Raw genomic sequence first — 26,820 nt, 5'->3', positions numbered from 1 at the left:
GTTCGGCTTGGTAAGAATTTATTTATGTTCGTTCAATATACATAAGATTAATTAAACAAACAAACTTGAACAACTCGTTAATCTAAACAAACAAGCTTGAACACATGTGTTCAGCTCGTTAATTTTCGTGAACAACGTTCATGAACAATGCTCACGAATTATATTCATTAATAATTTTTTTTTCAATATGCTAAATAAATAACAAAATAAAATAAAATAAATAAATTTAAATTATCAAGCTCAATAACCAATCAAACAACTAAAAGTTTCAAATCATTTTGAATTGAGAGCTTGATAACATCTAAATGAACCAAGCTCAAGTCAACCTTGAATTGAGAGCTTGATAACATTTAAACGAATCAAGCTCAAGCCAAGGTTCAAACAAGCTCAAGCTCATAAAAAATAAATCAAGCAAAGCTTGAACACTCATTTCAAAAGCTTGGTTTATTTTAACTCGGCTCGGCTTGACTTGGTTACCTTATCAAACAAGCTTGAACACTCCAAAACTCGGCTTCACTTGTTTACAACTCTACTAGATAGTCAACATTATTAGATCTGCTTTTCACTGGAGGAAAAAAACTCTTATAGCGCACCACAGTTGAGATTCAAATATTAAATTCCTTGATTATCTATCGGAGAATTTAACCGGGACATCCTGGAGATGAAAGGATCGCATTCTTACCATGTGCTTTATGTTCATGATTCCCACACATTCCCATTCTTACATGTGCTTTATTGTTCATGATTCTCACATATTCGTCTTTTTTTTGCCACAATGATTCTCACATATTCGCATTCTTACATGTGTCTAGTGTTCATGATTCCAACAAATGTTATTGATTATTTCTACCCTTATGGCTTAAGTTTCATCATTTCATCATATTGCATTAGATGAGATTGTCCAATATTGCTACGAATGAGTTCTCACCTGATTGATGCAGTTAGTATTTATATAGATAATTGCTCGGATAGATTTTAGGGTTAAATCTCAGATCTCGATCGATGCCCTAACCTCTCTCGTATAAAAGAATCATTGTGCTAGAACAAATATCTCATATAATTTATCTCTCTCGAGAAAGTATAGGTCTTAAAGGGTCGTTGAAGTGACAACTGCCCTTCTTATTTTTTTTTTTTCCACTCACGTAAAAGAGTTGAATAAATTTATTATTTTATTCTTCGATATAAATGTAATTTTCTGATGGGAAGGCCTCCTTGTTAAAAAACTTTGATGGAAATTGAAATAGACACGCACAAACAGAACTCCTAAAACATTTGAAATATAAATTGTTTGCAAATTAATTCCAGAAGAAAAACAGCCGTACAAGCACCACAAAAGAACTAGAAATACACTGAGTAAAGCTCGGATGCCTATCAAGAACTGCTTTTTTTTCCCTTTATTTTTTGTTTTAATGGTTTGCAACCCTTCAGAGATAGCATACACCAGAAATGCCAACCTTGACAGATTCTTTTCAAATATATTCATTGCACATTTGAAAATACAACCAAAAGATAGGGAAATTACTGTAAAAAAGAACTAAATATTGAAGGATTCAATATGTTATAGATAGTTTTGTTAAAGCAAGTAGCAGATGCCGGATTAGATCCTTAGTTGATATCAAGCTCCCGAGCAAGTTTGGATCTTCTTGGTACTTTGGCTTCTTCAATTATTTCATCAACTCAGGTACTTATCAGCACGCGCAACCTGCATAGATATCATTGAATTCCTGCAAGAGCAGGTTAAAGTTCCAGATGCGGACTTCAAAAAGACTATTGTTTCATGCATCGCATCTTTACCGAAAGGCGGCAATATGATTCACCTGTTCAAAAAACAAGGTTGCTAAGTTAAATGACCTTTTAAATCTGTTTGTGCTCCAAGAATGCCACTCTATGTAAGCATGAACAAAATACACAAGGTCTTATAGCTCAAGAACCACAAAAGCACACAAAATATTGACAGAATAAGATTGTTTTGATGAACTGTGCCATCTCTATTGTTGATAATTGTGGCCATAAAAATTGGAGTGGCTTGCTCTTCCATTCTGTAAATCATCACACAAGTGACAACCAAGGAAGGTAGCAATGTCAACTGGATGACATTTTAACTCATGCTCGCACCACCATGAAAATGAATTAACCCATGAGCTTGTATCTTTTTTCTTGGACACCAGTGACACCCATCTGTATCTCAATTATTGTATGAAATGGTACCTACAAGAGTAGAAAGATGCCCAGTCTTAAGATTATGAAGTGTTCTATCAGTACTAGAATAATCCTGCATCTATTGTGCTGAAACATTGTACTGACTAACCTCGATGAGAGGAATTTCGTTCAATGGCCTGTCAGCAAAATATGCATACAATGCTCTCAACACTGCCTATAAGACTAGGAAAAATTGTTATGTGTTTCTCTCTGAGAGTTAAAAATTCATAAAAGCAAGCATTCAGGCAGTACCTGGTGAGAAATAACGACAACAGGAGCACGCTGTCGTTCAAGCTCAATAATTACGGGCTCTAACCTGAAAGTATAAACAAATTGAGTAGCTATGAGGCATTTGTAAATTGAAGTCTGTAACTGGAAGCACAAATACAATCAATTGAATCAAATCATTTGAAAAAACCTTTGGATGACATCCAAGTATGATTCTCCACGAGGGTATCGATATCTAAGCTTGTCCTTCTTACGTGATCTAAGATGAAATTAAGATCACATGCATGAAATGACAAAATAACCAAAAGAAGTAATCAGTGACTCAACTGGTATTCTAGAAAGTGCAAAGAAATTGTCTCTGAAAGCATTCAGAGAAAATGTTGTGAAAAATTCATTTTAAAGCATACAACTACACCAAGAAATTCCATTCTATAAAGTAACATGAGTATCTCAAAGAAGAAATATTGCTAACTCGAATTGAATTGTAGTTACTGAGGTTTGACTCTATTTTCTGATCTCAATCAAAGAACTTTTCCCCCCGTCACCTGGCTCCTATAAACATGTTTTTTTTAGTCCTGTCACCTGACTCCTAAGAGCATTAAAGAGAAGAGTCGTGGTTCATCAGCATCAATGAATAGGAGTTGAGTCTTCCAACAAAAAGCAAGAGGAATACAAGTTGAGAGTCAATTATGCAACTCACAGCATCCTCGTTAAAACAGAACTCTGCTACTTTATCTTAGAATGCAAGCAAAGATGCCTAAACTCATGGAAGATCATATATTAGACTTTGGAATAAGCTCCAGGCAGTTAGCCAAGAGGGCAGATCTTCTTGTCCACAAAAAAGTGGACTAGGGGATGAATCACTTGCAATTGCAACCGAATCATGACCGCAATCCGACTGCAATTGGTTGTGATCCCTCTCAGGGTTCACCGTTCCCCCAAATTATAGTTTGAGTTGGGGTGGGTGGCCGGAGGCAGTGGGCAAGTGGCCAGGCAGCCTAGCGCCGAATGGGGGGCGGCCTCCCGAAGGCCTCCGGCCACCCACCCACCCCAATCCAAACTATAACCTGGGAGATGGGTTAGGGATCACAACCAATTGTAGTCGGATCGCGGCCACGATCCGACCGCAATTACAAGTGGTCTATCTCCTGATCCACTGCTTGTTAGCCACGATCTCACTAATTTTTTGAATTCTTTCCCCTTCAAGGAAACTTCTATATTTGCTTCATCCAGACAAAAGAAGGTAAAACCTAGTCCTTTCCATTAAAGTAAACAGTAAAAAAATGTACTTAATTTCCCATGTTCGATAGGGATGCCTAAACTCTAATACCATCACTATCGAAGCAACTTATCTAAAACGAATAAACTAATACATAGCATTTTTTGCATACTCATATTCCTCAGGCATGTTTTTCTTTATTTCTTCGTAAGTCATTCCATCACATACTCCAGCATTTATCTCTTCAAGAGCACGCCATTGTATCTATCAATATTAATCATGGCATTAAAATGACAAAATTCAACTGATCAAAAATGAAAGTATATCAAAATTCAAATCTCAGTGCCAATAGACCATACCTTTGGAAAACCAACAATCGCACTTGCAGTTAAAATGGTTCTTTGGAGTGTGCTAGTCCATATCTGAGATAATCAATGAAAAGTGAAACTGGTATAAGAAATAAAACTACAGTAGCCCAATACAAGTTACAAGCTAAGTGATGTGATGAATCATTTAACTAGCTAGCGTCAAAACCTATAATACACAATACAAATACATATTGACAAGATCCTAGAAAGAAATGTTGTGACATGATAATAAATCTCAGAACTAAAGCATAAGGTGTTGCTCATATAAACTAAGTTCAGAGAATCCCTTTGCTATCCGTTGGAGAGCAAACCATTGCTCCATGTCTATCATGAAGAAATTTTCGACCATTTATTTCCAAAGATCGAAGTTTCCCATTTTGAATGGTGGAGATGCTCGGATGTCATATCTGAATCCATCTCGGAAATTCATTTTGAAGTTGAGCTCCTTTGATAATGAGTTTTTGACTTGTTGAAATTTAGGGCTTCAACTTTCAACTTCTTCTTCTTCTAGCCCTTGCTTCTTTTGATGGTTAGTCTAATGAAGAACGACCTCACTCTAATATCACTTATTAGGATATGTAGAGTGGGGGTGGGGTTGAATAGTTTCGTTCACTTCTTCAATGGTGATTTGCAGCAAAAAATTTGAAAGCAATGCTAACACCTTTGTTTTACTTAGTATCCACCTCCTTTTGATGACTAATCCAAGGGTCCGCTCCTCACTCTCACAGATGCACTATGAAAACCTCTTTCCCAGAGGTGGAGAAGCCTGTGCAAGCTCAAGCACGAGAATACAAAAGAGAACACGAGAATACAATAAGAACAAGGAAGTAAATACAAATACAATGAACACCTGCTCTAGATCTCTTGTTGCTCAGAAATCTCTCTTGTTGACTTGGAAATGTAGCAGCACTTCATCTCAGAATCTCCTAGGACTGGCGGGCCGAACACCTCGCGAAACCCTCTTTTCTAGGGTTGTCTCTCGGGCTAGAAAACGTCTTCTAATTGATTAAGCTTACCTCTAATCGATTACCACGTTAGACGACCGTTAAACACCTGTAGAACGACTTTTTTTTGCCCATCTAATCAATTGATGAGCCATACTAATGGGTTCGGCATCTTCTAATCGATTAACCAATCGATTCAGAAGCTTTATGTTCTCTCGAGAAAACACTCTTAATCGATTAGGCTTACCCCTAATCAATTGCCCATGCTGAATCGATTAGCCCAATCAATTCAACAACCTTATGTTTGCTCACAAAAACCTCCCCAATCGATTCTAGCAACTACTGTGCTTCGCGAAAACAACCCCCAATAGATTACCCTGTGCTTTGCGAAAACAACCCCCAATCGATTGCCCTAATCGATTCGGCCATGCTGCCTAATCGATTGGGGTCTGTTCCAATCGATTAAGCACTTTGCTTGATCGATTAAACCTAGGCAATTTGATTGCCCAACCCTAAACTTTAAACTTAAGTTTAAGGTTCTTTTGCCCAACTCTAAAGTTATCCGTGATTCATTGGGGCTTCCCATTGCCTTGCATTTGGTTACCCTTGATCTGCCAGAGCTTCTTCACCAAGTGTCTAGTCAACCCTTAACCCATTTGGACTTTCCATCTCGTGCCAACTTCCCGTTAGACTTCCGATCACCAAGTGTCCGACCAACCTTTCACCCACTTGGACTTTTCCTTTGCTTAGCCTCGCTAGGACTTCGATTGTCTAGTTCCCAACTAGGTCTTCACTGCCTAGCTTCACTAGGACTTCCACTGCCTAGCTTCACCCACTAAGGTTTTTCTGTTGTCTAACTTTCAGTTAGGATTTACACTGTCTAACCTCCAGTTAGGACTTTCCTGAACAAGTATCCGATCCTCCCTTGACCTACTTGACTTCTCTCTCATAAATTGTCAAACATTGAAGCACAAGCTCGAGTTAAACTAATCAACCTTGATCCGAGGATCATTTCACTAACAATGTGATGAATCATTTAACTAGCTAGCGCCAAAACCTATAATACACCATACAAATACATATTGACAAGATCCTAGAAAGAAATGTTTTGACATGATAATAAATCTCAGAACTAAAGCATAAGGTGTTGCTCAGTGATCCATGCAACATGAGAAAAGAGATAAAAGCAAATATTAAACTTAAAGGGAACATCTATTATAAGATGAAGAATACTATTAGGGTCTCTTAGGTACTAGGTGTAGGTGATTTAGTTGACCATTTTTGTTGGGATCTATTTGCGAAAACAAACCAAAATGCAACGGAAATCGATCCCTTCAGAGGTTCATGCGAATGAATAACTACTCTTGTGACTACTCTACCGAATAGGATTGTTACCTTTGATGCGTGAACAATTCTCAAAAGTTTGCTAGTCCGGCCGATCTGAGAGTGATCAGAACCTCTATGGTAACCACACGAGCACGCCCCTTCCTTCACCCCACGAACTCAGGAATTGAAGAGTCTCACACACCTTTACCTTCTTGCTAGAGATGGCTATTTAAGGCGGCAAAGAGAAAATGCTAACTCTTCACCTTTTTTGCCCTTTTTAAAGAGATGACTATTTAAGATAATAAAAAGAAAAGGCTAACTCTTTGCCCTCTTTAAAGAGAAAAGACTAACTCTTCACCTTCTTTGCTCTCTTTAAAGAAATGACTATTAATGCTTCTCTTAGTGGACTCTATAGTTGGGTTGGACCTTAAAAGAAAAAGGAAGCGTATTGAATTAACTCATTAAATCAATAAACTTAAGGTTCGAAACCAATTTTGAACTTAAAGCTCAGACATTTTAGTCAAATTAAAATAAACCAACTTTCAAATCAACACACTTTTTATGTGTGATCCAATAAGTTCTCGTAACATTGACAGTGCTTCTAAAATTATTTAGATACATAAGAGTGGTATCTAACAATGCATCATTGCTACCCAAGTAATGAGACTGTCGAGATCCGACCTGTGTGTGACCATTATCTTGTAGAGCTCCGTCCTTTGTCCATGATATCGAAATTGATTCATGAGGTGTATAGATCGTGTCATCTTCTCATCAATCTATGTGTTTTTTGATCTCTAAGTAGACTCAACCAAATAAGTTTAATATCTCATATTGACTTATTTGAGCATGACCATGCATTTCAATAGTCTTGCTTAATCAAGAGACTCACAAATATCTCTTTCGTTATATGGAACAGACAAATCCCATCTACATCATTCACATCTCTCTGGATAGCTCATTGCATACAAAGTAAACAACTTTATAGTCCACCTTATTATAGGTGACGTTTGTCGATATCAAAGTACACAACTTCTTATGTAGGGAACCATAGTATATTCAAGTCTAAGGACTATTTATACTAATAGTCATTATAAGAATGTTTATGACATATAACAATCCATGAAACTTCTCATGGCAAGTCAATTCAGTACAGATTCTCTAATATATACCTATGTGTCAATTGGATATCTTATATCCATGACTTGTGAGAATAAGTCATCAATTGACCTACATGCTAATCTTAACGTATTAATATTGCCCTTGTATATTAATACTTAACTAGGAATAATTAAGAATAGTATTTTATATATATATCGACAGTCTCCCACAATTAATTCAATCAATTGACATACTATAGACTAAAACCTACTATTCTAGGGCACTTTCTTTACTCATCTAGCACAAACATGAAGTAAATATAACAAACAAAACATTACTTTTTATAAATATGATACAATATGTCAATCAACTTATGATTGACTCTTAGGGCTGATGACACTAACAATTTTTCCAGAAGAGTTTTCCAAAAAGTATTCCTTTTAGGGATAGACTAAGCCAACCTCCCTTCATCTTCTATCCTTTTAACTCATTTGCCTTCTGCTAGTAGCCTCTCCACACGCAGATAGACCTTTTGCTCATCTTCAACTACCCAATCATTGTTTCATCAATCAGTGCATAGAACTGCCACACCTACCCGCCCAACACTACCGCCAATCCAAGCTTCAACCAAGATACCAACTTCACCTTCATCACTTCCACCACCTTGTTCACCTTCATCAATTAGCGTAACCTCATGAAAGGCCTCAAGGTGAACTCGTCCATCCACAAGCATATATGATGCGAGTTTTCACAATGTTAAAGTTGCTACGAGATTCAAGCTTGAATAATGGATGAAGATGCTTGCACTTGCAATTATAATATGCGTTGTACTAGATCAGGAAGAGATGGTAGTTTTCTAAAAGAGGTATCAATTGGAGGGTACTAAGGTTGCCGATGAAGATTGAGGTAGGAGGTGTGCAGCTAGTAGATGAAGTATGATAGTATATATTTTTTAAGCTTTATCTCTTTTTCCACTTTTTTTACCTTTTCCTTTTAATACCTTTTTTTTTCACTTTTTTTTCTTCTTCTTTTTCAATCTTCATAATTCTCTTTATTTTTATTTTATAATTTTCTACGAATGGAAGTACCTTTCAGCTATTGAAAGAAGGCGATCACGGGATGAGTCGTGGATGAGAGGTAACCAGTATGAAACCCGAACTACAAGTTTCAACTCTAATATCAATTGACACAAACTAAAATTGAACTCTCTGATCACTTAGAAAACATCATGACAAAATTGATAAGCAAATGGTAATAAGTATCTCATACAAAAAAAAAATATCTTTGTGACACAAAGAATCAAGAAGGATTTTTTTTATTAACTAAAATGTTACATGGGATCCTAGCCCTTCTTTATAGAGTAGATTTATTCTTTGTAAAATAATGACTCAATTTATTCCAATAAAAATCTTAATTGGCTTTAATTAAAAAAAATCTAAACAACTTTTTAAAATCCCCCAACTATTTTTCTAGAAATATAATAAACTGTAAAATAAATAAATAACTTAAACAGCTTTAAAACTTATAACAATTTTAGTCCTGACTGTGTTACAACGTTGAATAATTTTAGTAAATAGGCCTACGCAAGCAGAATTTATTTCACCTAAATCAACTTTACCAATATATATAATTGTGGTAAATTCTCTTACTCGTAATACAGAAGTTAACTAGAAAACAACCTGAGGTGTTTTACAGGACTTGAAATATTAGACAAGAATGCTAGAACAAACATGAATGTTTATTAATAATGCCAAAGAAAATGAGTTCTTACAGAGGCTGTCTTCTCAGATTTCAGTCTCTTCTCGACAAAGTTTGCAAGTTTCTTCGCATAAAGTTCCCCAGCTTCACTGCCCCCAAATTGAAAGATGTCAAACTCTTATGCACATGGATAATTGGAGTTAATTTCTAAGAGATCAAGTATAGAAAGAATGTGAAGCAATTATCCTGAATCCTGCAGGCTGACACTACAGCTCATTTTACAAATTTTCCCTAGTGAATTGAGAAAAGACTAGATGCATGGTTGGGCAAGTCTTGATAGTTGGACATTTGGCAAACTACAAAATGACCTTAGGCATTGCAAAAGGTAGGATAAATTTTTAATGCAATGGCTCCTATCATGGCTTAAAGAAAAGTTCTACAAAATCGTAGTTAGACCTGCTATGTTATATGAAGTTGGATGTTGGGCTATGACTCGAGCACATGAGCAGAAGATGAGAGTTGCAGAGATAAGGATAGATAGAATAAGAAATGAAAATATTAGAGAGAAAATCAGAGTTGTATCTATTGGGGAAAAACTCCGAGAGACATCTTTAAGATGGTACGGGCATATGCTTAGATAACCAATAAATGCTCCAGTTAGGCGATGTGAAACTATGACAAACACGTATATCAAACGAGGTAGAGGAAGACCAAAAAAGACTTGGTTAGTAACAATAAAACAAGATAAAATTTATTTAAGTATAGATGATGATCTAGTAGGAGATAGAGCTCAATGGCGTAAAAGGATCCATATAGCTGACCTCACCTAGTGGGATAATTATGATATAATTATGTGAATTAAACTATTGTTATTTCCTTGTACATAAATAATGAAATGCAAACAACTCCATCTTTCACTAGAAAAGGACATTTCGATATTTAAGTCAACTTAAGACAGACACTTTAAAGAAGACAATTATCTAAGATGTATGGGTTCATAAACGAAAGACACTTTAAGACTGCCAACTTAAGATGAAATAATTACAATGTATCTTGCAAAGATGAAGATATCTAACCTCAAAACTGCATCACCTCCGATTCTTCCTCTAACATTGTTTCGACTTTCACCATGCCGAGTGAGCAGAATAGGACGGGGTGTTAGATGAGTGTTTACCTGCAATGTAAATCCCAATAGCATGAATACCAAATGTTTTTACCAATTGTTATGAGAAACAATAGCTTCTTTCTAATATAACATATATGATCCTCCATTTATCAGATAAATTGCCAATATCTCTCAAAATCATCGATTAATCGATGAGAGAAGAATGTGTCTCCAATCTCATAACCAGGACAATAAACAATTCAGTGATGAACATTTTCCAAATTCACAGAAATCAATGTTTTTCTACTAATTTTAAGTTAGATAGCCATTAATAAACAGTTTCATCAACTCAAAGTTAGAAAATGTAATCATTGCAAGCATATTAAAGGGCTTCATGTAGGATGAAAGAGTAGAAAACTTAGTTCTTTCTATGGATACATTTTAGTAAAACTGCAGACTAGAATATCACATGAGGGAGCAGAGAATTTAAAAGTTCTAGAAGATTATCTTTGAAATGTTTACCAAGAAGAAGACTATTCTTCCAGGTAGATAACCGCTGATATTGTTAACCTGAATAGAACAGTGAAGTCATGGGTAAGGAGGGAAGAAATCATAAAAAACTTAAACAAACCTTTAGAAGGTGCAAAAAGAAATCATTGATAATTAATACTGAGGAAGCACATTCAGCATGCATAAACATGACAAAATGCTGACAAGTGGGGGCTCTTCACCAAATATCAATGTCATTAGAAAGGCCTAAAGTAATAATTTGTCAGATAGCAAGAAGCAGATTCTGGAACTTGTTAAATGTAACTGAGGCATTAAGACAGCAACAATAGAGTTCAAGTGCGACCAATATTCACCAGTTGACGAGGAACCATCACACAAACTACCCATTTTCTGATGCCCATGTGGTTAGAATGCATAACTCTTTCATGAGGTGTGTATCGCTCACACCAAGTAGTACAAACCTTCAACCAACCTTCGATTCTACTCATCCTACAAACAACATTCCTCTCAGCCTGCTTCCCCTTTAACTGCTTGAAGCTCTCTCCCAATTTTTAAATATTTTGATATATTAATTCTTCTGACACCAAACTTAATGGAGAAGAACTGCCACGATTGTGCAAATCCCTAGCATAGATGCACATGGATTCTAGACCAATAAGCAAATAAGCAGATTCATAAGCTCAGATGGATGTGTTATTATTAATGGCTAGTGGTTAGGCCTGATAAGATAATGAGTAAATTCTCATCTCTAAGCAGATTGTCTTAGATTTTGACTTTCTTGGTAAATCTCAATAGTTGTTTGTGGATCTTGATTTGGATCAGCCAATTATGAATATAGTGGCTGAAGGTGATAACCCTTGGAAGGAGCATATATTACTTTGTGTTTCTGTGCTCTCAGTGAAAGTAGTAACGAATGGAATGTGATACTTCAGAAAAGCCATAACATCCTCATATGCTACGTAATTGGCTGAGGGCACTTTAGTTTTGGAAAAGTATACACGAACAAAAAACTGTTTTCTGCAGCGTGTATCTTTATTTCTTTTATCATCCCTGAAGGAGAAAGTGTTTTTTGTACGCTTCCCCTCGTTAGATTCCGATTCCGACCTCTGCGTTCTTGATTTCTTATGCCGTTGCGCGACAGATGCCGCCTTTGGTCGCGTCGTCGGTGAATCCCGAATGATCGCTGCCACTTCTTTCTGATTTGCTCAAATTTTAGTCATTTCTCATGATCGAATCACTTTCGAGGTACGAACCCCTCCTCGCCTTGTAAATTTGAGCTCGCTCCATCGTCTTTGTTTTATTTTTGTTTTCAGTATAGAAGTAGCATCTTGATTCCAAGAATGTCTGCCCTCAATGATGGCAGCTCGCCTCCTCAATCTCCGGTCACCATTGAGCAGGTTTTGATACAAATCTTGGAACATTCATAAGATCTGTGTGGTTAATCTGGGGTTAGAATAGTTCGATTCCTCTGTTAAAAATCTCATTTTTTTTTTCCTGGTGATTTTGGTTCCGCAGCGTGCCTCGAGATGCTTCGATGATCTCTTTGAATCCATCATCGTGGATATGGCATCGGAATGCCATCGGATAGCGAGGCTGGGCCTCGACCGCAACCTGGAAGAGGAAGAGGAGGAACTGCGGCTCTCCGCGCAAGCCCGGATGGAGAATCTTGGCAGCAGTAGTGAGTACAATAGCAAAAATGTGGCTGACATCTTCGGCCAGACTCATCCTGCCATCCCCAGCGAGACCTTCGATTGCATGAACTGTGGTCGCCCCGTCACGGCCGGAAGGTTTGCCCCTCACCTAGAGAAGTGCATGGGCAAGGTGAGTTTTAATCTTGCCCTTTTCTGAAAAAAAAAAACTTCTTTAAAGTATAATTTTTCGCCATAGGTATACAAATTCCTAACCCCGTGCTAGATTCTTGGCTGGACTGATATATCTATGTGCCTGTAATGGTCTCGTGTACTGACGAACCTCTTCACTGTTGTGCGTGTGTTGCCTCAGGGGCGTAAGGCTCGGCCAAAGATCACTAGAAGCACTACAATTGCAAGAAATCGGCATGCTCGTGGCAGTCCAGTGACAGTTTTTGCTCCCTATTCCACTACTCCCAACAATAACATAATTCCCGATGACACTCCAAGAACAGGTGGGGAGGAACTTGCAAACTACACATTTGAGAAGCCATGATACTTCTTCAAAGGTTTTGCGTTCATCTTACACAAGCGGATTTGTTCCTTTTAATATGAACTGTGTTTCCTATCGATGTTGAAGAATCAATCAAGATTTCATGACAGTTTCTTACGACCATATTTTAGGTCCAAAGATAATTTGGTTCTTATATATAGGCTTTAATCAAGAAATCCTGCTGAGTTCTGCAGCTAATTGGATATCATTGTGCTTTGTTCTGTTCTGGTACATAGCTAAATAAATTTCATCCCCAAAACAACAAAGTATGTAGTTGACTTGGATGGCATAACTTTTCTCCATTAGGGTTTTAGATGTGCTAGTTAGAATTTGTTTAGGTTCCATCTTTGGAATGACTAGTGTGCAATGCGAAGCATGATTCATAATTTACATATCAAAAAAAGGAAAACTGCAAATTGTTGTGAAGTTGGCATAACAGAAACTTCAATTCTGAGAAAGAGCACGGTCTACTATTCAATCATTATTTTCTGACATTTTTTTTAGTAGCAAGGTAGTATTCATGCTACTCATAAAAGACACAGTGTATTCATAATTGAGCTCATATAGTTCTGAAGTAAAAGACAAGAACAAATTTGAAACTTATGACATATTTTTGTCCTCTTTAGTAAATATGTGCTAAAGAATGTGTCATGTGATTCCATGAAGCACTTTGTTCATACTTTCCAATGATTCTCTCCAGATTTGACAAATGGCTGTATTCACTTAGTTTTCTGATCTTCTGAAGTCCCTGACAAATGTTTAAACTTGTCATATTTGAAGATAAAGAATTGTGACTTCTATTGTGGTTTCACTGCTTTAAATTTGTGCTTAGCCCCTGATTTTGAGGCACTAAGCATGGGCTCACCTCTATAATTTGACCATAGTCTGAGTGAAACAGGAGGCATATTACATTTGGCATGAAGCAATGGAATTTAGATTTTACGATGTATGTTGAGATAAGGAAAATAAATCTTTTAGTTGCACAAATGATAGGATGATGTCTGTATGTTGCCTGCCCTAGTAACTGTTTTTACAAGCTAGACCAGATCAGCTAGTTCAACTGGTTAACTTGGAAACCAGAGGCCAAAATGGTCTGCTTTGCTGAGTGGGAAAGATTCCATGAGAAGAATATTATAGGTGTAATATGCAATGGGATTAAATTTTAGGAGATAAATGATTAAACCGGGACAAATAACATTTCCATCGGACAAATGATAGGATGATGTTCTTATTGTAAGAGTGTATACTAAAAGCCTAGCTTTTGGTATAAACATTTATCTAGAAATAAGAATCACATTGGTCAAATGTCTACATTTATGATAAATGTAGTTGTTCAATTAATTTATATTGTAGATAACATGGTGTGTGGTGTCACACACAGAGGATCATGTTATCAGTACCTTATAAATTATAAACAGTAGCTCACGACCATAATGGAAAGGAACAAACCATTGAAAGGTCGTAGTATAATTAGGTATTAGTTTATCTTAACTATATAATTACACTAGTACACTTAGAGTGTATTGAGTAGGACCATTAGAGGTCGTTTCTTTTATACTGATTTTATAAAGAAACAAAGACCTCAGTTATTATGGAAGTGTGTGCTCTTAATCCTAATATAATAACAAGCACATATATTTGATATTTATTTCTTTAATTTATCAATGGGTGAGATTTAGTTCTATGAATCAATAAGCCCGATAAGTTGGGAAATAATATCACTTATAGTGTGTGTTGTTGATTATAGAAGGAAACTGTGTCCTAGTGATCTAGGTTGAGAATGTCCCCAAGAAGAGCTCATAAGGATTGTCATGTTAAACCCTGCAGGTGGACTTAGTCCGACATGTCGATGAAGTTGAGTGGTACTACTCTTGGAGCTAGATATTAATTAAGTGAGTTGTCAGTAACTTACTCAATTAGTGGACATTGTTATCTTAAACACAGGAGACTAACACACTCATAATAAGAAGGAGCCCAAAATGTAATTTGGGATTGGTGCGGTAGTTCAATAATAGTTCTTTAGTGGAATGAATTGTTATTGATGAAATTAAGTTGTGTGTTCGGGGCGAAATTTCATCGGGAGACCAAAACCAATTCCTCCTCTCGGTCCCTATCGTAGCCTCTAGTATATAGAGATTTATACCCACCGATACCCACCTTCTTACCCATCAATGCCGGCCAAGCTAGCTTGGAACCCAAGCTAGGGGCCAGACCTAATGGATGAGCCATGTAGGTGGTCACCCAAAGCTTGGGTCCCAAGCTTAGGTGGCCGACCACTAGAATATTAAAAGGTTTTTATTAAAATTATTTCTTATGTGGATATCATGATTTTAAAGAAAGTTTAAAAATTAAAATTTCCTTTATAACTTTCTACAAAGATTAAGAGAAGAGATTAATCTCTTTCCTTATTTGTAGTTTAAAAGGATGGTTTTAATTTTTGGTAAAAACTTTCCTTATTTGTAAATCATCTACATGTTTAAAAGAGAGTTTAAAATTTAAAATCTTTCATTATTTGTTGATTAAAGGAGGATTTTAAATTTTAAGAAAACTTTCAATTTTAATCATGTTCATGATTTAAAAGAGAGTTTAAAATTAAATATTCTCTTTTATAAGTTTCTATAAAGAAAAGATTTGATATCTTTCCTTATTTGTAGATTAAAAGAGATTTTAATTTTTAGAGATAACTTTCTTTTTATCCACATGTTTAAAAGAAATATTTTAATTTATAAAATTTCCTTTTTATTAACCAATCATGAAGGGATAAAATTATTGGAGAAATTTTTATAAATTTCTAGAAATAAATTAGGAAGTTTTAATTTTTGTTTTAATTAAAACTTTCCTTGATTTGGATAAGTGGCCGGCCAAATAAGTTGGAAAAAGGAAATTAATTTTTAATTAATTAATTTTTCTTTTTCATGGAAAAAGAATTAAGGAAGGTTTTATTAATTTTTCCTTATTTGCCAAGACCAAGGATTATAAAAGAGGGGATAGAGGAGACTTCATGGTAAACAACTCTATTCTTTTTCTTCCTCTCTTTTCTTCTTTGGTGTGGCCGGCCCTATTTCTCTCCTCTCTTCTTGTTGGCCGAAACTTATCTCTTGGTGGAGCTTTTGTTAGTGGCCGGATCAAGGAAGGAGAAGAAGGAAAGAAAGCAAGCCTCGTTTCTAGCATCCCTTGGAGCATGGTGGTGGTGGCCGAACCTCTTCATCCTAGAAGATGTTTTGATGGCCGAAACTTGCAAGGAAGAAGAAGGTGCTTGGTGGTTCTCATCTCGGAAGATCGTTGCCCACACAACGTCCGAGGTTAGAAGAGGAATACGGTAGAAGATCAAGAGGTCTTTCTAAAAGGTATAACTAGTAATTTTTTTTTCCGCATCATACTAGTTATTTATGGAAATAATACCAAATACAAGAGGCTTACGATTCTAGTGTTTCGAATTTGTTTTCGATATAGTGTTCTTTTGTTTTTCTTTTCCTTGTGATTTGATTGTTCTTTTCGGTTAACCTAAAGTTATTTTAGGAAATTAAATATTAGTTTTCCATAAAAGGTTTTGTCTAGTCGGTGGTGGTTGCTCCCATATCCAAGAAGGTCATGTGCCTCGCTACGTCAGTACTGGGAACCAATTATGGAAATTAATGTTTAATGGAATTAATAACTTAAGGTGATTTGGGTCGAACGTGTTAAGTTCCGCAGGAGATCCAAGTCTAAACCTAAAAGAACATATATATTAAGTTTTGGATCAAAGTGTTAAGTTCCGCGATCCAAAATTTAATTTAAAAGAACACATGGTAGCTAGGAAAAGGTTCGGACCTTTGTACAAAATTTTTTGCAGTGGAACCTCTAGGTTTTCCGAGTAGCAACCATTGGTATCGAGCTAGGATTTGCCTCTGTGTATTTGATATTAGTTTAATTATGCATACATAATTTAGGCGGATAATAGTAGGATGTGCTAACTTTGTGGACGCAGGATCCAACTATTACGGCTTATAGTTATTATGTGTGTGATTGGACCCTTGGACATGTCAAGGGCATTTTATTGTGTATGCATAAAGCAGGAGTTGTATTTAGTTTTATTAGGATTTTATTTTTGATCTAGATACATGTACATTCCTTCGAGGAATATAGGATCGAAAATGTAAAATTCTATATATGTCGCGAATTGAATCTTGCAAGGCGTGGAACCAGAGGCGCAGTGAACAAGGAGCAAGATGGATCGACAACTAGACCCGGTGGCGGTGGCAAAAGATGGCTAGGGTTGGTGACACACGGAGGACAACAATAGATAAAAGCCATAATAGTTGAAAATTAGATTTTCTATTTATTGCTTTTATATTGTCGGAGCAGTAAAAATAAATCTTGCTATTGAAGCCACCTTAAAGAACTTCCCATATAAATATATGTTTGGAGAGGGAACATTTTACCAATAAATCACCTTCATTATCTAGACAAACACTCGCATGTCCCAATCCTCCATAATGAGGATGGTTTGTGGATCACTAGAAAACTTCCATTTTGGATGACTATAGGAAGTTAATTAAGAGCGTGTGATCTTCCCCAACGGAAGGGCATAATCTTATTAATGGACTTAGTGTCAAGTAATGGTATACACTTAGGCATGTCTAATAGTATCCTCCCATCGGAGTCACTGCTATTATTTGTGTGATCAAGAAAACCAACTATTAATTTGTCATGAAAAGGTTGACAAGATAATAAAATTAAAACCCCTCTTACAAATGTTTGATTTTGTATACGTCCACACTAACGTGGCATACAAAATTTACGGTGTTTGAGGTAATTTTATTTGTCATAAAGATTTATTGACAAGATAATTAATGGGTAAAACCCTCCTCTTACAAATGTTTGATTTTGTATACGTCCACACTAACGTGGCATGCAAAATTCACGGTGTTTGAGGTGTTGGTGAATTTAAATAATATTGTTTGAGGAATCAATGTTATTTTAAATTCAAAGAGTTTTGACCAAATATTTGATCAAAGATGGATCAACTATTAATTTTATTCGTCATAAAGTAAAGTTGACGAGATAATAAAATTAATGAATAAAATCTCCTCTTGATTTTGTATACAAAATTCATGGGGATTTTAAGGAGTTGATCTTGACCAAATATTTTGTGATTCTTAGGATGTTTGTCAATCCTAGTAGTCATACTATAGAAAAGACTTAGTAGTCCCAATTGTAATGATTGGAAATAGGACTTGGACATTAAGGTAGATTGTCTTCTTAGAACTAAGAACAATTTAGGTGTATTTAATTCATTAGTTGAAACATGTCTAGTGGTGTTATCTACCGGAACCTGGAGTGTAGATACAAGATGCAATTCAGGGTTCCAGGAAACCCGACAACTAAATGAAAGGTAAATCACCGTCCACATGAGCACTCTTGTAAAAGTGGTAGTTGTTGCGGGGAGATGTTTATCCTTTGATAAGAATAAAATATGGATTTTAAGTAATTGTCTTTACGTACCAAGTTTAGAAAGAACTGATTTCAGTTTCTAAACTATTATAGATATTATGTCTATTTTGATAACAAAGTTGTTATCAAGAAAAATAGGAAAGTTATCTATTCCGGTATGATGGTTGACAATTTATAATCCAATAACTCCCACGATGCAACAAATGGAAATTAGTAACACATCTTCTAATTTTAAGAGAAAGCAACCTTGAAATGAACCAATTATATCTTTGGCATCTAAAGCTAGGTTATATTAACTTAAGTAGGATTCATTGGTAGATGAACTTTTGTGTTCATTAGTAGTGGAAATCTTTCAACCTACGAGTCTTACTTGAAAGGAAAAATAACCAAGAAGCTTTTAAGTCTAAGGAATGGAGTCAAAGATATATTGAATTGGTTCATTCTGTTTTGTGTGATCCTATGACAATCCGGACAAGAGGTAGTATCGAATATTTCGATATTTTATAGACAACTATTCAAGATACAAATACATTTACTTAATGTAAGACTAAGTGCTTTGATTAGTTCAAAGAGTACAAGGTCGATGGAGAAATGTTAAAGTAAAAGTCACTATGGAAGATCGTAGTGGCAAGTACCTCTTGAGAGATTTTAGGAGTCACTTATCAGAAGTTGGATTTCAATCCCAACTAACTGCATCTGGTACACCCCAATAGAATGGTGTAGTAGAAAGAAGGTAAAGGACTCTTATGAAATAATTAGATAGATGATGAGTTATTCAGAAAATTACCAAATTTGTTTTAAGGATAAACTCTGAAAACGAAAGTGAACATAGTACCTTCCAAGTTAGAACTCTCTACTCATATAGAATTGCTGAATAGGTGAAAACCTATTTTGAAGCATATTCGGATTCGGGTAATCCAGCACATATGTTAAAGAGAGACAATGATAAGTTGGATAGGAGTTCACTTGTTTGTAAGTTATCCTAGATAAACAAAAGTAGGTTTGTAGTCTTAAAAATCAGAAGGTCATTGTTAGCATCAATGACTGATTTTTAGAAAAAGGACTATATAATGAACCATGTGCTCATAAGTAAATTTGTTCTTAAGGAAATAATAAAGGACATGTCTAACCTAGTACCAACTGTACAAGATGAGATACCACAAGAAAACTGCAACACGTATCACAAATTGATACACAATTGCAGAAAGTGTCTTGTCGTAGTGGGAGGGTTGTTAGACAACCTAAATAGGTTCATGTTTTGGGAGAGTTTTTGGACTCGATCCCTGGAGGACATGAACCCGATCATATGATGAAGCACTCCAAGATAAAGATGCAGCATCTTGGCAAAGAGTAATGAATAAAAGAATTAGAATATATGTATTCTAATAAAATCTGGAAGCTTGTAGAATCACCAAATGGTGTAAAAGCCGTTGGGTGTTAAAAGGTCTATAATAGGAAAAGAGGGATAGACAGGAAGGTAGTAACTTTCAAAGCAAGGCTTGATGAAAAGAAACTTTTTCACTGGTAGCCATGCTTAAGTCTATCCGGATTCTTTTATCTATTTGGCAAGTGGATGTCAAAACAACATTCCTTAATGGAAGTCTTGAAGAAAGCATCCATATAAAGCAACCAGAAGGGTTCATTGCAAAGGGCTAAGAGCATCTTGTGTGCAAGCTCAATCAGTCTATGGACTGAGGCAAAGCTTCAAGGTCTTAGAACATCCGGTTTATCAAAGTCTATGGATTTAGTAACCGGATAAGTCTTGTGTATACAAAAGGTGTGATGGAAGCGTGGTGGTATTTCTTGTACTATACGTAGATAACATTTTTGGTAGTTGGAAACAATATCAAAATGTTGTCAGAAGGGTATGGTTGTCCAAATAATTTGATATAAAGGACTTGGGAGAATGTATATATTCTTGAGATCAAAGTAATAAGGGATCGCAAGAAGAGAATATTTTACTTATCCCAAGCTTGATACATCGGAAAAATCCTTGCTCGTTTTAAGCATGCAAAACTCCTAGAAAGGTTTCTTACCTTTTAAGGATGGAGTGCCTTTATCTAAAGAGATGTCTCCGATGACATCAAAGGAGATTGAGGACATATAGGCAGTTCTTTATGCTTCGGCAGTTAGACAACCTAATGTATGCTATGCACGAGATCAGAAATCTGTTTTGCCAAGGGCATAGTTAGCAGATATCAAAGTAACCCTAGACAAGGACATTGGACTGCAGTAAAGCATATATTAAAGTACCTTAGAGGCACTAGAGAATATATGTTAGCTTACAAGGCAGTTAATTTGGTCCTTGTGGGTTGCATGGATTTTGACTTCCAATCGGAAAGGGACAATAATAAGTCAACCTCGGGGTTTTGTGTTTACTTTAGGAGGTAAAGTCATAACTATGGAATAGTGATAAGCATATGTGTTTTTCTGAACTCCACCATAGAAGCTTAGTATATGGCAAGCCTCTAAGGTAGCCATAAAAGCTGAATGACTCAATAACCTCAAGATAGACTTAGATATGATTTCTGGTTTGTCCAAAGATTATTACAATTTATTGTAATAATGTTGGTGCAGTAGCAAACTCGAAGAAACCATAAGTCTATAAGGCAAGTAAACACAAGTACCACCCAATACGAGAAATCGTATAAACGAGGAGAAGTTGTTGCTGCCTAGAATGCATCAGATGATGACCTATAGATCTTTTCACTAAGGTCCTTAAGGCGAGAGATTTTGATGAACATGTTGAAGGGTTGGAAATTAGATGTATGGCAGCAGATATGGCAACTTAGTCTTTTGGAGATTGTAAGATTGTATACTAAAAGCCTAGCTTTTGGTATAAACATTTATCTAGAAATAAGAATCACATTGGTCAAATGTCTACATTTATGATAAATGTAGTTGTTCAATTAATTTATATTGTAGATAACATGGTGTGTGGTGTCACGCATAGAAGATGTTATCGGTTCTTTATAATAAACAGTAGCTCACGACCATAATGGAAAGGAACAAACCATTGAAAGGTCGTAGTATAATTAGGTATTAGTTTATCTTAACTATATAATTACACTAGTACACTTAGAGTGTATTGAGTAGGACCATTAGAGGTCGTTTCTTTTATACTGATTTTATAAAGAAACAAAGACCTCAGTTATTATGGAAGTGTGTGCTCTTAATCCTAATATAATAACAAGCACATATATTTGATATTTATTTCTTTAATTTATCAATGGGTGAGATTTAGTTCTATGAATCAATAAGCCCGATAAGTTGGGAAATAATATCACTTATAGTGTGTGTTGTTGATTATAGAAGGAAACTGTGTCCTAGTGATCTAGGTTGAGAATGTCCCCAAGAAGAGCTCATAAGGATTGTCATGTTAAACCCTGCAGGTGGACTTAGTCCGACATGTCGATGAAGTTGAGTGGTACTACTCTTGGAGCTAGATATTAATTAAGTGAGTTGTCAGTAACTTACTTAATTAGTGGACATTTGTTATCTTAAACACAGGGAGACTAACACACTCATAATAAGAAGGAGCCCAAAATGTAATTTGGGATTGGTGCGGTAGTTCAATAATAGTTCTTTAGTGGAATGAATTGTTATTGATGAAATTAAGTTGTGTGTTCGGGGCGAACACGGGATGCTTAATTTCATCGGGAGACCAAAACCAATTCCTCCTCTCGGTCCCTATCGTAGCCTCTAGTATATAGAGATTTATACCCACCGCATACCCACCTTCTTACCCATCCAATGGGGCCGGCCAAGCTAGTTTAGAACCCAAGCTAGGGCCGGCCAAGACCAAATGGATGAGCCATGTAGGTGGCCGGCCAAAGCTTAGGTGGCCGACCACTAGAATATTAAAAAGGATTTTTATTAAAATTATTTCTTATGTGGATATCATGATTTTAAAAGAAAGTTTAAAAATTAAAAATTTCCTTTTATAACTTTCTACAAAAGATTAAGAGAAGAGATTAATCTCTTTCCTTATTTGTAGTTTAAAAGGATGGTTTTAATTTTTGGTAAAAACTTTCCTTATTTGTAAATCATCTACATGTTTAAAAGAGAGTTTAAAATTTAAAATCTTTCATTATTTGTTGATTAAAGGAGGATTTTAAATTTTAAGAAAACTTTCAATTTTAATCATGTTCATGATTTAAAAGAGAGTTTAAAATTAAATATTCTCTTTTATAAGTTTCTACAAAAGATTAAGAAAAGATTTGATATCTTTCCTTATTTGTAGATTAAAAGAGATTTTAATTTTTAGAGATAACTTTCTTTTTATCCACATGTTTAAAAGAAATATTTTAATTTATAAAATTTCCTTTTTATTAACCAATCATGAAGGGATAAAATTATTGGAGAAATTTTTATAAATTTCTAGAAATAAATTAGGAAGTTTTAATTTTTGTTTTAATTAAAACTTTCCTTGATTTGTGGATTGTGGTGGCCGGCCAAATAAGTTGGAAAAAGGAAATTAATTTTTAATTAATTAATTTTTCTTTTTCATGGAAAAAGAATTAAGGAAGGTTTTATTAATTTTTCCTTATTTGCCAAGACCAAGGATTATAAAAGAGGGGGTAGAGGAGGCTTCATGGTAAACAACTCTATTCTTTTTCTTCCTCTCTTTTCTTCTTTGGTGTGGCCGGCCCTATTTCTCTCCTCTCTTCTTGTTGGCCGAAACTTATCTCTTGGTGGAGCTTTTGTTAGTGGCCGGATCAAGGAAGGAGAAGAAGGAAAGAAAGCAAGCCTCGTTTCTAGCATCCCTTGGAGCATGGTGGTGGTGGCCGAACCTCTTCATCCTAGAAGATGTTTTGATGGCCGAAACTTGCAAGGAAGAAGAAGGTGCTTGGTGGTTCTCATCTCGGAAGATCGTTGCCCACACAACGTCCGAGGTTAGAAGAGGAATACGAAGAGGTCTTTCTAAAAGGTATAACTAGTAATTTTTTTCCGCATCATACTAGTTATTTATGGAAATAATACCAAATACAAGAGGCTTACGATTCTAGTGTTTCAATTTGTTTTCGATATAGTGTTCTTTTGTTTTTCTTTTCCTTGTGATTTGATTGTTCTTTTCGGTTAACCTAAAGTTATTTTAGGAAATTAAATATTAGTTTTCCATAAAAGGTTTTGTCTAGTCGGTGGTGGTTGCTCCCATATCCAAGAAGGCCATGTGCCTCGCCACGTCAGTACTGGGAACCAATTATGGAAATTAATGTTTAATGGAATTAATAACTTAAGGTGATTTGGGTCGAACGTGTTAAGTTCCGCAGGAGATCCAAGTCTAAACCTAAAAGAACATATATATTAAGTTTTGGATCAAAAGTGTTAAGTTCCGCAGGCGATCCAAAATTTAATTTAAAAGAACACATGGTAGCTAGGAAAAGGTTCAGACCTTTGTACAAAATTTTTGTACAGTGGAACCTCTAGGTTTTCCGAGTAGCAACCAACACTCATGATGCCTGTTAGGCAATATTCTAAAAAATCATACTGGACCGAGTGCTTACCCAAAAAGCAGAAGCCAAACTAGTCTGGTTGGATCAATGAAAAAACAAATCCTTTTGAACCATATTTTGGGTCTATTTAACTTGAAAAGCCAAAACGTTAGAATCACCACTTCACCTCCTCATTCACTTTTAGAAGCCCTAGGCCTAGGAGCAAAAAAGGACCCATGTTGACTGGAACATGAAATGGGTACAGTTTGTAGTGATATTCTCTTTGGATTTGAGAATGCATAAGGACCTTACATGATAAGAAAAAATTTCCAACCGACAAAACAAGAGATGGTAAAGAAACCTGTTTTCAACTAATTGGAAAAATCTCCAGTCATTGTAATTCACCCATGATGATTCATGACACTTCTTTTTCAAATGCCTCCTATAATTGAAGAACAATCTAATTTTCAAGATCCTATGATTTTGTTCACTCAAATCTCAAGTTGTTCTCATGAGTAACTGCTCAACAATAACCCACGAGCAATCTAATATTTCATAGAGAATAGGACCTTGGTATTGAAGTTACATGGATCTGTTTATTTGTGTCAAGACCTAATTTCTTTGTGTCAGTTTCTTTGTTGTTCACAACTAAAGCTGAATATTTTAGTTGAATATGTCAGCCCCTAGGGTGTAGCACATATGGTGGGCGCATGGTAGTGTATCTGGATTGGGCAGGGGTCGATCCCCAGGATGTCGCTGCCTATGGTAGTCCCTGTTATGCGCCTTCCACATGTGTATTTGAATTTACCTAGAAGGGCTGCTGATGTGATGGTTTCATATTTTTTCTTTTTTGAGTTGAATATGTCAAGATACAGAAGATGAAGTGAGATTTGCAAGACTCCTCTTTCTGTACTTGTATTTTTACTGTGTTATTATGTTCATCTACATGTGTTATGTTACTCTATAAGTTCCATCATACTAGATGTTTGAATTTGGTCCCGTTGCTTGGCATTACTTATCAGCACAAAACTCAAGTTTTTGTGTGTTTGTTTTATTGCAGTCTTTAAGCCTTTTATTAAAGATGGCTCACTCGTGTTCATCAAGTTCATGAAGATTATGTGGTGCACATTATACAGAAATTGTTATATCTTTCAGATTGGTGCTGAGTTCATAATTTCCTGCAAAAGGTTTTTATGCTGAATCTGCGAGGCATGTGTTTTCACTCATCCAAGTTCAAGTTTGTGGTTACTAGCTACTTTTGAAGGCAACCATAGATTTTAGCTGTTTTATTTTGCTTTCTTGAACCACAAATGGCTTACAATAAATACAAGCAGCATTTTTGGCTTCTATATGTTATTCTTTGACTAGTAATCTACTCAGTTCATATCTGGAGTTAGATTTATAATCCAAAGTTGATAAAATACAAATTGTTTATTAGTTGTATACCGTACAAATTTTTGATTGGGCAAATTTTAGCCGTTGCCATGTTTTGCAGTTCAACACAATTTTGGAAAGTATCGGATTTTATTTTATTTTATTTTAATAATTCGGATATCTAGTTCTTCGAACCGATTAATCCTAAAGATAATTGGTTCAATCTTATGAAAGTTTTTATTGACCACTAAGATAAATCGAGAAGCTCTTATGAAAGCTCATCTAGATTGTAGGGCTGTAAATGAACCAAGCGTTCGTAAACAAACTTGATGTTTGACTTGGTAAGAGCTTGTTTATGTTCGTTCAATATACATAAGATTAATTAAACAAACAAGTTTAAACAACTCGTTAAGCTAAACAAACAAGCTTGAACACATATGTGTTCAGCTCGTTAGCGTTCGTGAACGTTCGTGAACAACGTTCATGAACAATGCTCACGAATCATATTCATTAATAAAATTATTTTCAATATACTAAATAAATAACAAAATAAAATAAATAAATAAATTTAAATTATCAAGCTCAATAATCAATTAAACAACTAAAAGTTTCAAACCATTTTGAATTGAGAGCTTGATAACATCTAAATGAACCAAGCTCAAGTCAAGCTTGAATTGAAAGCTTGATAACATCTAAACGAACCAAGCTCAAGCCAAGTTTCAAACAAACTCAAGCTCATAAAAAATAAATCAAACCAAGCTTGAACACTCATTTCAAAGGCTTGGTTCATTTTAAGCTCGGCTCGGCTTGACTTGGTTATCTTATCAAACAAGTTTGAACACTCTAAAACTCGGCTCGGCTTGTTTACAGCCATATTAGATAGTCAACATTCTTAGATTTGCTTTTCACCAGAGGAAAAAAATCTCTTATAGTGCATCACAGTTGAGATTCAAATATTAAATTCCTTGATCGGAGAATTTAGCCGGGGCATCCTGGAGATGAAAGGATCGCATTCTTACCATGTGCTTTAGTGTTCATGATTCCCGCACATTCCCATTCTTACATGTGCTTTATTGTTCATGATTCCCACATATTCGCATTCTTACATGTGCCTACTGTTCATAATTCCCACAAATGTTATTGATTATTTCTACCCTTATGGCTTAAGTTTCATCATTTCATCATATTGCATTAGATGAGATTGTCCAATATTTCTACGAATGAGTTCTCACCTGATTGATGCAGTTAGCATTTATATAGATAATTGCTCGAATAGATTTTAGGGTTAAATCTCAAATCTCGATCGATACCCTAACCTCTCTCGTATAGAAGAATCATTGTGCTAGAACAAATATCTCATATAATTTATCTCTCTCGAGAAAGTATAGGTCTTAAAGGGTCGTTGAAGTGACGACTTCCCTTTTTATTTTTTTTTCCACTCACGTAAAAGAGTTGAATAAATTTAGTATTTTATTCTTCGATATAAATGTAATTTTCTGATAGGAAGGCCTCCCTTGTAAAAAAACTTTGATGGAAATTGAAATAGACACGCACAAACAGAACTCCTAAAACATTTGAAATATAAATTGTTTGCAAGTCAATTCCAGAAGAAAAACAGCCGTACAAGCACCACAAAAGAACTAGAAATACACTGAGTAAAGCTCGGATGCCTATCAAGAACTGCTCCTTTTTTTTCCCTTTA

At 35.5% G+C, this 26,820-nt stretch overlaps 2 protein-coding genes across 5 annotated transcripts; one reads left to right on the top strand and one right to left on the bottom strand.

Moving 5' to 3' along the window:
* Positions 1–1,497: 1,497 nt before the first annotated feature.
* LOC121996488 (6-phosphofructo-2-kinase/fructose-2,6-bisphosphatase-like) lies at positions 1,498–10,773 on the bottom strand (the record flags this gene model as incomplete). Its single annotated transcript, XM_042550481.1, has 9 exons — positions 1,498–2,208; positions 2,309–2,374; positions 2,452–2,515; positions 2,618–2,686; positions 3,819–3,910; positions 4,006–4,068; positions 9,154–9,229; positions 10,157–10,254; positions 10,708–10,773. Coding segments are annotated over 9 exons (672 nt in total), but the record flags the coding sequence as incomplete, so codon positions are not given.
* Positions 10,774–11,751: 978 nt separating this feature from the next.
* LOC122018726 (SAGA-associated factor 11-like) lies at positions 11,752–25,093 on the top strand. 4 transcript variants are annotated; one of them, XM_042576125.1, is made up of 5 exons: positions 11,755–11,940; positions 12,014–12,092; positions 12,211–12,516; positions 12,697–12,892; positions 24,805–25,093. In XM_042576125.1, the coding sequence occupies exons 1-4, from the start codon at positions 11,921–11,923 to the stop codon at positions 12,877–12,879; spliced, it is 588 nt and encodes a 195-aa protein (XP_042432059.1). In that variant the 5' UTR covers positions 11,755–11,920; the 3' UTR covers positions 12,880–12,892; positions 24,805–25,093. The 4 variants fall into 4 exon arrangements, with proteins under 4 accessions (XP_042432086.1, XP_042432059.1, XP_042432076.1 ...); XM_042576152.1 differs by lacking the exon at positions 24,805–25,093 and having other exon boundaries at positions 11,752–11,940; positions 12,211–12,482; positions 12,697–12,838; XM_042576142.1 differs by lacking the exon at positions 24,805–25,093 and having other exon boundaries at positions 12,059–12,092; positions 12,697–13,146.
* The last annotated feature ends 1,727 nt before the right edge of the window (positions 25,094–26,820 follow it).

This window comes from Zingiber officinale, chromosome 1A (assembly GCF_018446385.1).
Source record: "Zingiber officinale cultivar Zhangliang chromosome 1A, Zo_v1.1, whole genome shotgun sequence".
NCBI classification, from domain to species: domain Eukaryota; kingdom Viridiplantae; phylum Streptophyta; class Magnoliopsida; order Zingiberales; family Zingiberaceae; genus Zingiber; species Zingiber officinale.
Note: the sequence above shows the minus strand (reverse complement) of the source record. Positions and strands in the feature narration are given on the sequence as shown.

Bases quoted from the DNA above. Each gene is read 5' to 3' on its own strand.
- LOC122018726 (XM_042576125.1), top strand. From the start codon at position 11,921: ATGATCGAATCACTTTCGAG. The intron at 11,941-12,013 runs GTACGAACCCCT...TTTTCAGTATAG, and splicing joins ATGATCGAATCACTTTCGAG to AAGTAGCATCTTGATTCCAA. The intron at 12,517-12,696 runs GTGAGTTTTAAT...GTGTTGCCTCAG, and splicing joins TAGAGAAGTGCATGGGCAAG to GGGCGTAAGGCTCGGCCAAA.